This window comes from Myotis davidii, unplaced genomic scaffold, assembly GCF_000327345.1.
Source record: "Myotis davidii unplaced genomic scaffold, ASM32734v1 scaffold247, whole genome shotgun sequence".
NCBI classification, from domain to species: Eukaryota; Metazoa; Chordata; class Mammalia; order Chiroptera; family Vespertilionidae; genus Myotis; species Myotis davidii.
Genome location: NW_006299593.1, coordinates 2,192,464 through 2,207,782, shown reverse-complemented (window position 1 = coordinate 2,207,782; position 15,319 = coordinate 2,192,464). Strand labels below are relative to the sequence as shown.

At 50.6% G+C, this 15,319-nt stretch overlaps 1 protein-coding gene across 3 annotated transcripts in view; it reads right to left on the bottom strand.

Annotated features, from left to right (window-relative positions):
• Positions 1-270: 270 nt before the first annotated feature.
• Positions 271-15,319, bottom strand: part of ADD2 (adducin 2) — an 85,523-nt gene continuing 70,474 nt past the window's right edge. For 2 of the 3 annotated variants that reach the window (XM_015571506.1, XM_015571505.1), the window contains exons 10-16: positions 14,941-15,117; positions 13,159-13,416; positions 12,301-12,420; positions 11,105-11,194; positions 9,074-9,221; positions 7,630-7,755; positions 271-2,622 (exon numbers count right to left, since the gene is read on the bottom strand). In XM_015571506.1, coding sequence (XP_015426992.1) covers positions 2,315-2,622; positions 7,630-7,755; positions 9,074-9,221; positions 11,105-11,194; positions 12,301-12,420; positions 13,159-13,416; positions 14,941-15,117 — 1,227 coding nt within the window. In that variant the 3' untranslated portion in view covers positions 271-2,314. Of the gene's footprint in view, positions 2,623-7,629; positions 7,756-9,073; positions 9,222-9,490; positions 11,195-12,300; positions 12,421-13,158; positions 13,417-14,940; positions 15,118-15,319 lie in introns of those variants that run through there. The other variant, XM_015571507.1, reaches the window with a different exon arrangement.

The following is a 15,319-nucleotide window of genomic DNA, read 5'->3' as shown; positions in this document are numbered from 1 at the left end:
TCCAACAAGCTCTGGCATAGTCATCTGAATGAGGCCTCCCTGTTGTAAAGGGAATAAAGAGAATTTGTTGAATGCAGAGTCAATCAACATAGCTCTAAGCTACAACCACTCACACATAAAAAGCTGCATCAATGGTTGTGTCCACTCCACCCTTTTCTTAACATTGCTTGCCACTTATTATTCTAGTCACAATGATTGTTTTCTTTTAACGTCAGCATAATGCCTGACATTTAGTGGGTGCTTAACAAATATTGTGAAGGGACCAATGAATGAATGTGAAGTCTACTTTTATAAAGAAGGCATCAAAGGATTGGCTTTTAAAGGCATTTCCTATATCACAGACTTTTCTGAGGCATCAGTGCCCCTGATCATTGGGTTGTCCATCACAAGACCCAATCAGAAAGCAGAAAGGGGGAGGGGTACATGGGGGCTGGGGTAGCAGTTGGGAATCTGCATTGGAGAGACACAGCATTGGGTTTTCCTTAGTCTTATCAGTTTTCTTTTTTCTCAAGAAATAACCCAACTATGAATGGCATTTCCTGCCCAACCAGAAGTCCCCTGCATCTCCTTTGTCAGAGGTCCACACTGGCCTGGCCACAGTCCACGTTAACCAGGAACTTAACGTGCACAGATGAGGGAGAACACGGGTAATTTCCTGTCTTCATTTCCAGTACTGCATTATACAATGGAGACCAGTCACAAAAATGGGGCCTGGACTAAAACCACGCCCCCTCCCCCGCCCCGGGGATTAGAGATTTTTTGATCACCACGGCTATTAAGAGCAAAGGCTCTGGACTCAGGCTGACTTGGATTTAGGTCCAGGTTCTGAATCTTTCTAGCCAAGCCACCTGGACCATGTCAATTTTCCTTTTGGGGGCTCAGTTTCCTTTCCCATAAAATGGGACTAATCTTACCCATATTATGTGAGGGTTAAAGGATGTAATGTATATAAAGCCTACACAGTGTCTCTATATACAGTAAGTGCTCAAACATGGAAAACTATGATTAAGAACTTTCAAAAATACTTTTACAATAATCAGGACAAAGAGGGAAAATATCCTTTGAAGACACTGTGCTTTAAAGAGAATGGATTGTCTATTTTTTTTTAGGAGCTAACACTGCTCATTAATTAATACCCCATGGAAGAATATGAAAAGACAGTGTTAGCATTTAAAACAATAGCTGTGGCCATTACTAGGCCCCAGGATGGACATAGTGACAGGGCCAAGGACACCTAAGCCTCTCTGATTAATCCTGAAAGGTTCACCACCAGAGTGACTGAGTTGGAATCCAAAGGGACCAAGGCCAAGGTGCCTAGGGTAAGATGCCAGTTCTAGTCCATGAACCAGTGCTTCTGGGTTTGAGGGAAAGTCAGGGGACCCCTCACTGCCAGGCAGAGTGAGGTGGGTAGAGCTGCATATGTCATGCAAAGCTAGAAAGGGATAGTATTGTTTATCATCCTCATATAATCCAAAGCCAACCGAGGACCTACCTTCCCCCAAATGTCTGCCCTGAGCATGAGACAACTGTTTTCTAAGCTAAATTTGGTTTTACTGTGGAAGCTCCTGAGATACACGATTTGAATGGGTCAAGCTCCTGGCATCTTACACTGATTAATTATCTCCCATTCCATGGACAGCTTGGCTTGCCCTGTGTCTGCCAACTTTGACAACTCTTCCATCCATAATTCAGGAGGTTCCATGAAGAAAGCTCAAGGTTAGTGGTTGGGGAAGCACAAGCTAAGCCATCAGTCCTTGGGAACAAAGATTAACTTCTGGTGGAGGGGACAGGTCAATTTGCCTGGTTACTGTGAGCAGCAAGGCAGGGACCCTATGAAAAAGAGGAGAGAGATTTCTAAACATAGTGATAGCTCCGTCAGTAGGAGATTGGGTTCCCATGAGGAAAAGGACCTTGTTCAGGGGAAGCCTTGACCTGATTTTTAGTCTGAGCCTGTGAGAGCTTGTGGCCCACTCTTGCCCTCTTGCCCGAGGTTCAGCTCAGTGGACAGCACCCTCACAAAGGCAGCCCACAACTAGGCAGTGTTGGGTAGTAGAAAGAGCACTGGACTGGAAGCCAGGAGACCTGAATTCTAGTGCAGGCTCTGCCACTAACTAGCTGTGTGACCTTGGAAAGTCACCTGATTCTCTGGGGCGATTGTAAATGAGGGGTTGGTCGGGCGATCTCTATGTTCCCCATCAGCGTGTGGTCCAGGGTCCTACTCTATCCCTCCTTGGCCCTGTGCTTCCAGGGGCGGAGATGGGAAGAAGGGAAGGTGGGAGAGAGGATGCAGATGGGAGCCCCAGGGTGCTATGAATCAGGACTCCACCTTCTCCTTCTTTTTGCTCTTTTTCAGGAAGGATGGGGTTCGGAATTTCTTTTTCTTCTTTGAGGGAGATTTGGAAGGTGAGCCCTCTGGGGACATGGGGCCGCTGGTGACCGACTCGGTTTTGTCCTTAGAGGTGTCAACTTCCGTATCGGCATTGGTGGTCATCTGGCTCAAGCCTTTGCTGAGAATTTCCTCTGCGGTCTGCTCGTCCTCCCTCCCGTTGACCACCACCCCTTCTGGCTGCTTTGTTTCAGGCTCTGTGGTGGCTTTGCTTGTTTCTGTCTCCTTAGCACCTTCTGGAAAAAGATCAAAAGACATGGCCCATAAGATGTCACTCAGGTGAGAGCTTCCACCTGGGGTTACCAGAACTTCTTCTAGGCAATTCTACACAGTTAAGTCCAGAGCAGTGAAAGAGCAGGCTGATGTTGTAGGAGCAGAGGATAGGCAGGGCTCTCATTCAAACCTGCTCCCTTTCCACACGGCCTGGCCTGAGAACAAGCCCTTCGCAGGTCAGTGACTCTGGGCTCTTGTTGACAGATGCAAACAGGTAATGGTGTCCAAATATGGCCCAGCTAGGGGTCTTTCTAGGCACAGACAGAGGAAACAGACACAGGCAAGGACAGAGGCTGTAGGAGCGGGGCGAGCAGTGTCCTGTACAACTCAGTGGAGACATCTAAGAACTGTAACTGGTGCAGTTTCACCAGTAAATATATGGAAATTATATTTTTTCATACCATTTTATTTCCTGCATGAGGGAGGAACTTTTAGAAGAATGGAGAGTTGCTTTCTCTGTAGGCAGAGAGGGGAAGGCAGAAGGAGGATGGAATTCCTGAGTGACATGAACCCTGTGTTTCTAAGATAAGGATTGACCAAAAGGGGAAGAAGCTTGGTTGGCCCAGGCTAGAAGCCATTGCCCCAGTTCTTTAACCTTCCTGGAGGGAGCCTGTTAGGATTGGCACCATCTTCTGGGCCAGAACTGCCCAGACCCCATAAACAAAACCCTCCTGTGGCGCTTTCTCCACCCTCCCACTCTCACTCCACTCTGCTTCCACTGGGGCTCTGAAATACCTCAATGGGGAGGCAGGAGGGGAAATTACAAAACCATGGGGAGGGAAGTAGAGAATGTAAGAGTCAAGAGCATTGGGGAACTCCGTGACTGAAAGTGGGCTGGGCAGTAGGAATGGGAGCTGATGGCCAAGGCCTTTGCTCCTAAAAGAGAGGCAGTTCTCAGAAGTTACCTGGCAGCAAACCAGCAGACACAACCTTCTCCCCACCCACTTTCCTCACTTCACCTGCTATTCGGCCTTATCAATCTCTGGTCCCTTGACCCCTCTCTGTCACCCCGACCTTGTCTCCTTCTGTCTATAAGGACCTTCTCTCTCTCCTGTGTCCCCAACCATCACCCCATACAATGAATCAACCTGAGTGTTATCTTTTCCTTCAAGTCTTTCCTGATCCCTCCCTACTTCCAATAGAATTGATCACTTTCTCTTTCTTCCCCCACTATACAAACTTCCACCATAGACACTGTAAAACAACCACACTTCCTTTTTTTATGCTTATCTCCCCCTCAAAACTGAAATAAATTAGGGCAAGGCTGTGTCTAAATTATCTATGTAACTAGCTCATAGAAGGTACTCAGAAAATGTGGAACCCATGAATGGTCAAATGCATGAGCTAACAAATGAATGTGTGAATGGTTTTATTCTAACCAAGCCAACACTGTACCTCATCTTCTTTCTTGTCTGCCCCAGCCTGAGCCTTCTAAGCTGATCTGGACCAAGCCATGTACACAAACAGCAGCCCTGAGTGCTGGCCTTTGTCTCCTGCACCTAGTCCCCTGCCCCTCCTCCTCCTCCTGGGCTCATGTCCTCCCATGGTTCTGCAACTTCAATCCAGTTTCTTGCTATAGTCCACTCTTTTGGATGACCCATTAGGACATGTTTCTCAAGCCAGACCCTCTCAGATAACTTTGATACTTGCCTTCTAGCTCCATGATCATAACTGTGGATAAGAGGGACACCCATTTTCTGTCCACGTGTGCTTTCCTTCCCTGGTGGATGGGTATCCTCGCCCCAACAGTGCCCTTCACCCATGCCCTTCACCCTTACCCACCTTACTGTCAACCTCATCTATAGCCTCAGCCCCTGGTCTGTGTCTTGGGTTAGGAGGGTGGCACTCAAACTTCTCACTATCCAGAAAATGAGGTCACACCAAGTGCACCCATCAGGATCTCAGAGCTCCCACACTATCAATTGTTTAGGGGAGGAACAGTAAATGAAAGGGGGGCTAGTGGAGGCACAGTGGGCCTTAGACTCCAAAATGAGGTCCCCAGTCTCTTGGCGACAAGGGACAGAGACCATTGGAGAGTTTGGGTGGCCAAGAGAAGGTGCAACAGGTCAGGGCTCCAGAAATAAGCACTTATTAGGCTCCATTAGGAAAGTATCAAAGACCAGCTCTGAGAGCCTAGACTCCGCCTCTGTTAAGATCTCCAAAGAGTTAAGGCTGGAACTACACAGAGCTCTCAATTGGTCTTCAGTGAATTGAGGACCAGGCTGGGAAGAGCCCCAAGAAGGAGGGACAGATAGGAGCTTGTCTTCTAAGATTCCCTAACAACAATCACTGGCTTTCTCTCTTGGGTGAGACACTTAGAGCTCTGGGTGTAGGGGACAGATGTGAGGGTGGGTGGAGTGCAGCAGAGGCTGAAAACTGAAGGCTCTTTCCAAGGATGGTGTCCCCAGGAAGCAGGGGATGGGAAAGGGGATCCAGAGAGTGGGTAATTTGGAACAAGACTCAACTTGGAAGCCAAAGTCCACATCCAGACCCCTGTGAATGCAGAGACAAAGGGCTGGAAAGCTGGCAGAGGATGGAGGAGGGGAAGAAGTGCTTCTATAGGGAGGTCCTGAGCGTGTTTGGACATTCCATCTCTCATTCCATTTCTCACCATCCTTCAGCTTCCAACTACTCATTGTCTCTTGATCTTCCTGTGTCTTCCAGGATGTTCACTTCCCCAGCTTTCTAACCACAACCCCTGGATAGCCCACTCTACTCCTGTCTGCCCGTCAAGTATACATCGTCCCAAGGTCTGGCTCAAGCCCCTCTTGACATTTGACAAGGATCTTGCCCTCCTCTAAACCTACTGCCAATATATTCATTCTACACTTGCATGTCATTTATTTTTTTTTAAGAGCCCACACTTGGGTGTGGTCTCCTCCCACACTAAATCGGGGCTGGCCCTGTAGCTTGCCATAACCAACAGAATGCAGAGAAAGTGCCACTGAATCAGCCTCACGCTGAAGACTTGAAAAAGCCTAGCAGCATCTACTTTTATAAGTTGGGGAGCCCAGAGCCAACATGTATAAATTCTGGCTACCCTGATGGAAACACATATGGCCTACAACCACATGGAGAGAGGCAGAGAGTAGGTATGCATGCCCTGAGGGATGCTGAAGACAGAAGTCAAGCCAGGTGCTCCATGCACCCCTATAAGATAGTAGTCCCTAGAGTCATGCAGACTCTGGCCCATAACCCCAAAAGAGGCCATGGCTCCTTAGAGGTGCCCATGCATTCAGAACAGGGATATAGGTACTCGTGAGGGCCAAAAGCACTCTACTACATGGAATGGCCAGGAGCTGACCCCACTGCCCATTCACGGTGGGGGCTTGTTTTTTCTGGGTGGCATGCTCTGTGTAAGTATCGGTGTGTGTTTTTGCATGTGTGTCCTATGTATGTATATCCTTCAGGGGAGTCTTGTTTATGCATAGGACATATGAAATTGGTCATGACTTTTATAGCCAGGAAACCTCCCAAAGGCAGGGTTGTGAGTTGCAACAAAAAAAAAAAGAGGGAGGGGGAATAGATTTCTTTTGAAAAAGTCCTCCCTCCCCCATTGCAAGTGTGGAGTGGGTTAGTAGGCAGCCTCTCCATACTTACTACAGAGACAAGTATTCAGAATCGGAGGAAACTCCTTTGATGAAGGCACAAATGGGAAGAGAAAGGAAGACATTGTGGAGACAGGTTGACAACACCACGATGAGACACACCGAACACAAACAGTTGGGGGACATCCACTTGGGACTCTGGCCTCAAGCGGATGCGTTTCCTCTGGCAACCCTGGGCCTGCCCTTGGACAGCAATTGGCCTCTAGAGGGTGCTAAGGGGTTGGGGCTTTCTAGCAGCGTCCACCATGTGGACATTCTACCCAGGAGGGAGCAGATTCCAGCAGGTCACCAAGCTGCCACTCCCTGCATGGTGGTCTAGTCCTCTGTGGTGAGGACTCTGGGGGTTCAGGGAAGAGTGTTCATTCCCAGGTGTGATTCCGGGAGCTCATTAAAGACACTTTTATAACCTAGGTGGTATGGAGTGTAATGCTATTACTATCTGACTTATATATTATTAATCATAACCACAATTAAAACATAACCACAATTATTATCTGTCATATATATTATTAATCATAACCACTTTTACTCTTTCGAAGTATTTTTCATCTACAACTTCCCTTACATGTATAAGAACCTTAAAAAAGGGACAGAATAGCCCCATTTGACAGACAAGGAGACTGAGGCACAGAGATGACCTGATTTTCTAAAATGAGTAGTTGAATTATTGTTAGTTAGCATTGGAGTTGGGCCTAGAACTCATTTCTCTAAACTAGTAGCTACTGAAGTGGTTCTCAACCTGGGCTACACATTAGATTCACCGGGGGGGATCTTAAAACCCCAGGCTTCCCTCCTTCCCACCCCCAAACTATTTAACTCAGAACCTAGGGGTGGGACCCAGCAGGCATCAGGAATGTTAAAGTTCCCCAGAACCCCCATGATTCCCAAATGCAGTCAAGGTGGAAAATGACCTCATCAGCCTTACCTGGGAGCTCCTTGAAAATGCAGTCTCAGGGCCCACCCCAGTTTTGCTGCACCAGGATCTTCATTTTAACAAGATCCCAAGATGGTCCCGGGGCACGTGAAAGTCTGAGCCCTGGGATGGTGCACCTAGAAAGGCCCATCCGCCAACCCAGTCTGAGTTAGTAGGGAGAAGGCTCTGAGTCGGTCGTGAACTTATTCATCATTGCTTAAACTGGATGCTGTACGGTCACAGCTTGTGAATGGAACAAGCTTCAGTGAGTAACCCCTATTTCAGATTCCCTAGAAATGGCAGAGGGGAAAGCTTTTCTGGTTGGGGGCGGGCAACACCTGTTGAAAGGCAGGTGCCTGTAGTGTGCACGCTGGCCCCGCCTTCCACGCAGATCCCTTTCTCCGCCTGTGGATGCCCCTCCCTCCCTCCTGGCTGCTCAGCTGACTCACCGTCTAAAGATTTGGAGGGAGAGACCACGGGGCTCTTTGTCTCCGATTTCACTGGACTCTGTGCTGGGGAAGCAGGTGCAGACTTTACAGGTGAGCCAGGCTCCTCTGCAGTGGTTTCTTTCTCTCCTGAAAATACAGAAAACCACCTCAGGATAGGGGTCAAGCAGAGGAGAGATAGAGAGAGAGAGAGGAATTTTAAAAAATTGCTTTCTTCTACGTGGCCCTCATTTCTCTCGGCTGGAGTTAGCTGCTCTCCTAACCGGTTGTTATTTCTGCTACCTCCTGGGGGGCGGGGGGGGTCAGAGTCGTGTTCTGCTTCCTCCATCAAAGCACATCCACCTATTGAATAGGTTGCCCCTGGCATAGACAGTGAGCTACAGGAGAGTTCCCACCATGATTGGGTGGCATGCAGCTCATTTTTATTTACTGAATTTACAAGTTCAGTGCCAACAATGCCGAGGGATGGAAAGCACCATATGTTCCCACCTACTATTTCAGTTGGCACATTAGAACTCTGAGCAAGCCAGCGAGGTCCTTCTGGTGCCTGCTTGGCGCCTGGGAAGATGTCTGACGGTGGCGGGGGAGGGAGACGGTGGAGGAAGACCCTGCCCCGAGGGAATGAAAGCTGGTGGACAAAACCAAGGCTTGAGTTCTGGGTCTCAGACCCCAAGTGCCCCTGAAGCAAAGAGAAGGGACAGCTCAGTGTGGGGGGTGGGGAGAGGCAGAGCGGGTTCCTAGCAGGAGGGAGTTTGAGATGGAGCCTGAAGTGTAGATAACTTCGGATCAGGCTGGCCTGGAAGGGAAGCCATGCCAGGAAGGGACAAGGGCATGAATAAGGGCATACAAACGATCATGAGAATGAATATCTACCTGGGAGTCAACAGAGAGAGCTGGGCTAAACTAAAGATTCTGAAATAAAGGAGTGAGAGAAAGACATACAGAAGTCAGCGAGTGGAGAGTTTTGATTGCCTAAAACGTTTATGCCAGATCTGAAAGAGAATTAACTATTGCCACTGTTATAATGATCTATTATAGCCAACATTTATCTGGTGGTTACAGACCTACGCCATATCCACAGGCACTATTCTAAGCATTCTGCAAGGATTAACTCTCTCCACCCAGCTGAGAGGGTCGGATGAAATCCTAAAGACACCGTGCAACTGTTAGGCATTGAACAATGAGGGTCATTATTGTGATTAATAGTAACGCTAATAAGAATATTATTTGGTGATTGGGAAGGCAGATCAAGTTGAGGATATGAAGAGAAGAGAGAGAAACAAGTGAGGATTAAAAATGAAACCAGAGGCTAGATTGAGCCCGGGGCCCTTCAGGGGTGGGGGGAGGCCTGGGTTCCAGGGCTGCCCTTGCTCTGCTCCCTCTCTGGGCTTCCCCAAGCCCTCCCCTCCCCTCCACCTGGAAGAGCCTGAAGCACTGGATTCTGTACCTTCCAGTTCTAGTTTCTTCCTCTCCACCTCTTTCTTGTATTCCTCCAGCTCCTGGTCAGTGAGTTGGCTGAAGGGGTTGGGCACCGTCTCTTCCGACTCATCTTTGGTGTCCGCGTCGCCCTTGGCCATCAGCTGGCTGTCTGTAGACTGAAAGTTAACCACAGAGTGTGTGTTGCTCTCTGAACGCCGGGGCCGGGGCCCGGGCCCGAGCTTCCTTTCAGGCTCATGTGGCTGCCAGTGGCCTGGCTGGGACCGCGTGGCATGCAGCTCCTCGGAAACAGCACAGGACCTCAGGGCAGGACTTGTGCACTCCTCCCTACAGCTACCTCACCCCAGACCCGGATTCTTTGCCGCTGCCTAGATGAATGCAGGGGATCCACCCTCTCCCCAGGAAATAAAATCAAAGGATGCTCCCAGGCAGAAGGAAGACACACCTTTATTGCAATCGTGCCTGTGGACGCTTGCAAGCCATCCCTATGCAAGTACAGTCAGCGGCCCAAAGCCAGTCAGCCAAATCCAGCAAGCAAAGCTTGGCTCAACCCGCTTCATGCCAGCTGTTCCCACCATGCCCCCTCCCCCTCCCACCCCCGCAGAGCAGCACAAGCTGCAGCACACAGCAGTGGAACACACAGCGGCTTCGGCGTTCTCGGTCCAAAGGGTTGGTCCTGTTTTGCACACAGTCATAAATGACAAGGGGACCAAGGTCCTGAATCTCGTATCTCCAACGGCCTGTACTGAGGTCCCTGTGGGGACATTGGCAAAAGCACCGTTTCACCACCTCTGGGGAGCCCCTTGCTCTGGGGCGCTCACCAGCTAGGTAAGCTTGTGTAAGCTTCAGGGACCCTTTGACCCCCACTAGCTCAGGACAGGTACTGAAGTTCAGGCTCTACACTCCTTTTTCCTAAGCCAGCACCCTCACCTTGGCCTTCGTGACTCCAGTGCTGTGACGCTGAGGAGACAAAGCAAGGAACGCCCAGGGGAGGGGAGCCCTGAGCAGCTGGCCGGCACCAGAACGTCAGGCCATCCTTCTCATGAGCTCCTTCCAAAGAGGGCAGCCCTGGCCAGTCTTATGGAATCATGGGGCTCACAAGAGAGGAGAAGACAGGATTCCAAGAAGAGTGACTCCAAGGAGAGCACTTGGTATAAATGGTGGAGTTTTTCACAATTTTGCGCATTGTCTTGAACTCTCACCTCCCCCCAATGTCATGCAATATTTCCATCCTCAACCCTGTGGTACATTTTGTGTTCCTCATCTTGGCTGAGTGGGGCGGGGGGAGGGGTGGAGATGATATGATGACATAACCTTCACATTTTTGCCAATGGACACCCACCTTATGGGCTGCAGCTTGACCAGAAATCACTGCCTCACCTGTTCGCTCAGCAGAGAGGAATGATTCCTGTATTTTCCCCTTTCTTCCTGCCAAGGAAGATGCCATGCCCACCGCTAGTTTGCAACGAGCAGCAATTATTTCCAACATGAGCCAGAATTCTGACCTTGACCCCCTTTGCTAAGCACTAAACAAACACTGTTCTGTCTCAAGCACAGAAACAACAACTTTATACTTTCTCACTCTATGCGGGTTTGTGTGCAGCCACCTGCCCCCTCCCTCTGTAGGAGCACTGGTCCTTATATACACGCCTCCCCTCTGAGCATCGTCCCAAAGCTACAACCTCACGATGCCGTATCCATGCAGAGGCCAGAAAAGCTCAGGGCAGGCAGGCCTGGGAGCTGCCAGCCACATGTCTGTGACCCCCACTTTGCAAGATGCTAATAGAGGGCAGAGTGGAGTTCCATGGGGGGAGCATGGACGTCAGCAGGCTGGGCAGTTGCTGCCCCACCCAAGGCCCACAGGGTGGGGCAGACACTGTCCCTGGTCCTCACAGCATCTGTTTTGCAGCAAGAGCACCAGCACCCAAGATCACAGGGGAGTGGGCATGAGGACTCAGGGGTCCTGCTGCCCAGCCCCAGGCATTGCAGACTCGGGAGGCAAACACGTCTCCCCTCCAGACAGGGGCCGCCTCTGCTGTACCGGGCTTCTGCTCTTCTCAGCGATGACGCTCGCCAGGAGCTGGGACTGGGGCCCCGCCGACTTCACATCCTGTCGGTTTTGTTCGCGAATCTGTGTGGAAAGGGAGGGGGAGAGAAGGTCAGTATGCAGGGTCAGGCTGGGGACTTTGGGAGGGGCACCCCCAGGGCATACTGGTGTCCAGTGTGGGCTGTGACTTGGGTCTGAACAAGTCCTCTAGCGGTGGGGAGCCTGTCTCCCCTATTTCCAACACAGCCTGTCCACTCTGACACGGTCCCCTTGTCTGTTTCAGAGTGCATGCGTGGGTGAGGGACAACCCCCGTCTCACTGACTCGGAGAAGGTACCTGAAGGAGGTGAAGAGTGAAAGGAGCCATCTTCAACCCTGGAGGGAGATGCTCACATTTTGATATTCCTATGAAGCCCCTGAGGGGTTTGTTTAAAATGCAGAATCCTGGGGCCAGCCCACACCTACACAATCTGAATCTCTTGGCGGGGAGGTGACCCAGGAACCTGCATTTTAAACAAGCACTGCTGAGAGGCCTCGCCCACACACTGAAACCCAGATCTGGGAGTGTATCTGACCTACTGGGGGTGGTCAGCCACAACTGCAGTTCTTTTTTTAAAAATATACTTTATTGATTTTTTACAGAGAGGAAGGGAGAGGGATAGAGAGTTAGAAACATCGGTGAGAGAGAAACATCGATTAGCTGCCTCCTGCACACTCCCTACTGGGGATGTGCCTGCAACCAAGGTACATGCCCTTGACCGGAATCGAACCTGGGACCTTTCAGTCCGCAGGCCGACGCTCTATCCACTGAGCCAAACCGGTCAGGGCCATAACTGCAGTTCTTAACGTGACATTAGACATGTAAGTGAACTGTAAAGCAGAGGTGGGGCAGTAAATACCAAGGATTTTAGCCAAAAGGATAATAGCATAAATAGTATAAACTTAATTAAAACTCCATTGGTGGGCAGATCTCTTAGACACATCTAATGCCTGAGGCAAGCACCTCTCCTGGAGGAGGGTCCAACAGGGTCACCTAAGTACAGCACTCGGCACAGTGCCTGGGACAGAGCCACCAAACAGCAGTTTCTTTCCTGTGAGGGGCAGCAGGGGTGTTGGTAAGTCAGGCGCATCCTCACCCCACCCCCACTCCCGAGGGAGAAGGGATGGAGAGACAGCGAGCTAGCACCCTACCTTGTTCCGCATGTCCAGCACTTCTTGGGGGTCGGTATAGAGAGGCACAAATTGGTTTGGGTTTTCGATCCGTATTGGCATGCCACTGCTGGATTTCTCCACCTCGTCGGCCTTCATCCACTGAACACACACAAGGCCAGGTGGGTGAGCAAAGAGTACGGCCCACGTGTCCTCCCCAGTGGTCGGCCCCAGGGGATCGGGGCCCACCGGCCCACACGGATGGTCAGCAAGCCTCTACATACATGTGATCTCCCCTCGGTGACGTCTGTCTCCCAGGGCAGGAGGGCAAAGAAGGCCCCAGGGCAAGAGCCGTCAAGAACACGTAAGAGTAGGGGTCAGCCCCTTGGTAACGAGCGCCGACAGACAGGTGGCCACTGCAGCTACGTATCAGATGGCTCCATGTTAATTTGCAGCGCTTCTTCCTCTTTGTTTAAAGGAAAAGCTATTCTATTTGGCTGCCAGCTACTTTAATGTTAATGAAAAATCAAATTAAGGGTTAGGATGTGTGTGTGGTGGGGAGGACAACGTAATAGAAATGAATATCCCACCCACCTACTGGGTTTGCATCAGACGTGCACTTCAAATGGTGGATGCCCACCCTTGAACTTCCCAGGATTCCCTTCTTGATGTGGGAGCAAGAAGCAAAAATCAATTGCTCCTCGCTTTTGTGCTGCTGGGGGTGACCTGGTCCAGCCATCCTCTGGACCCCAAAACTCAGTGCAGAGGTACAAGAAACAGGGGACCAGAGGCTGTGTGCTCCATATAGTAAACCCTAAGCGGGGCTTGTAGCCCATAAACGTAGCCAGGCACTCTCCCCGCACCCGTCTCCCCCAGCAGGGCCCCCTCTGCCCGCCTTACTGTGGTCTTGGGCCGGGGGCTGCCCATGCTCCTCTGGACCTCGTCAGCCACGTTGACCCGCAGGTAGGTGTTGGGCGTGTTGAGCCAGCGGGTCTTCTCCTTTTGCTGCTTCTGGGCGTGCTGCCGCAGGGCGGGCACCGGGGTGCCGTCCTCCTCGAACACGAAGGCTGTGACTGTGGCCGGAATCTCCACCTCACTTTTGTGTTTGGTTTTCTCTTGAACAAAGGGGTGGCGGTACGTGTAGCCTGTTCTGTAGCCCTAAAAAGGACAAAAAGAGAACCGCTTCACGTGGGGAAATGGTGTGAATGCACCTGCGCGCCCACCCCCTGCCCAGGCACTTCACCCCCTTCTCTCTAATGACCGGGTTTAAACCTAAATCTCCACAGCACAGCCTGGGCCTTCTGCTTCTCTGGTGGGTCTGGGAATTGGTCCTCTCTTGGTGCCCCAACCGCTCCCTTCCTCCACCCCAGCGAGGCCTCTGATCAGGGCTGAGAAAACTGCTGGAACCTTCTGAGTGTGACAGGACTCCTTACCTAAACACAGCTCCAACTCCGCGCTGCTGCAGTGGGTCCCCAGCCTGGCTACACCACGTTGGAACCACGTGGGAGCTTCAAAAATGCGGATGCGGGGCCCACCTCAGCCCTGCCCGCTTCGTTGGATGTGGTACCATCTGGCTACAGGATTTTTAAGTTTCCCAGCGGGTTCTGACCGTCAGCCCTCCCTTCCTCAACGCTGAGGCTCCTTAACTATTTCCCTCTTCGAACCCCGAACTCTGACTACAGGACACTCCTGTCTCCTAAGCAAGACCAGGTCCCACGAAGGCGGTACCGAGTGCCGCTCAGTGAGAACGAACACCCGGGAACCTTGGCGGCTGACGGAGCAATTCTTCGCTTTGCCTGTCTTCCCTAACTCTGTTTTGCTCTTTTTTGGATTACTAGTAAAACCGGATGTTTTAATTTACATTTAATGGCGACTCGAATCCCTTCCTTTGTAAATTGTTTGTGTTCTCGGTTCATTTTTCTACTGAGATGTTTTTCTCTTTCACACTGATTTGTACTAACTCTTTACAGTGCGTTGACTATCATCGGTGTTGCAAATATTCACCCCCGTAGTTTGTCTGGTCGCTCTGCTTATGGTGGGGGGAGTGGTTTAGAAAAATGCAAATTTTGAATTGTAGTGTAATCATAACAGTCAGGACTTGTCATCATGACCTCAGACTTTCCTGCCATGCTTGACAAAGTCTGCCCAGGACAAGAGCCTCAAGAATGGTAATCTGTTTTTTTTAATACCTGTAGGAGTTTTTTACGTTTTAATTTTTGAGAAATCAGGGATTCGTCTTGCTGAAAGAAATGTGGTAGCAATCCACCTAAGTTTTCTTCTCCAAGTGGCTGGCAGTCTAGGTTTTCCCGCTGCTTGATGAGACACCTGTTTGCCTGTTAAACGCTTCTGGATTCTCGAAGCTGCCGCACTGACTTGCCTGGCCGTTCCGCACTACCGCTCCTCCGTTTAGTTACGCTTTACCATGTGGTGGGACGAGTATCCCTAATTTCTTTTTTTATAGGACTTTTCTAGACATTCTGAATTTCACCTGGAAGACCATTATGCTAAATCCTTACACATTCCCTGTTTTGGAAGGAATTACACTGAGTTTATTGGTTAATTTGGAAAAGTGACCTCTTTTCCCTATGGAAGCTTTCTAACCAAAAATAAATTATAGCTCTTCACGGTCCAGGGGCTAAGCCCCAACAGACTGGCCTCGGAGGACCACGGCAGGAGACTCACCAGGTTGTCCAGCATCCTCATGAGGGCCTCGAACTCATGTTCCCCCAGCCGGCTCTTCCGCATGGGCCCGAAGGTGCTCCCCGCCCACTGGACAGAGCCCACCTCATGGGGGCGGTGCTTCTCCTGCTCCAGGAGGATGAGGTTCTCCACTCCCCCCGCGCTGGACAGAGCGGACACCTGAGGCAAAGAGCAGAGGGCCCTCAATCGTGTGTGTGTGCGCACGCACATGTGTATACACACGTACGCGCGCGCACACACACACACACACACACACCCCTCTGCACACTTACCTACGCTCATGTGTGTAACGGAGAGTGGGGATAAGGGAAGATTAGGAACAGGAATGGTCTGGGAAGCTGAGCTGTATTTGGCTTTTTCC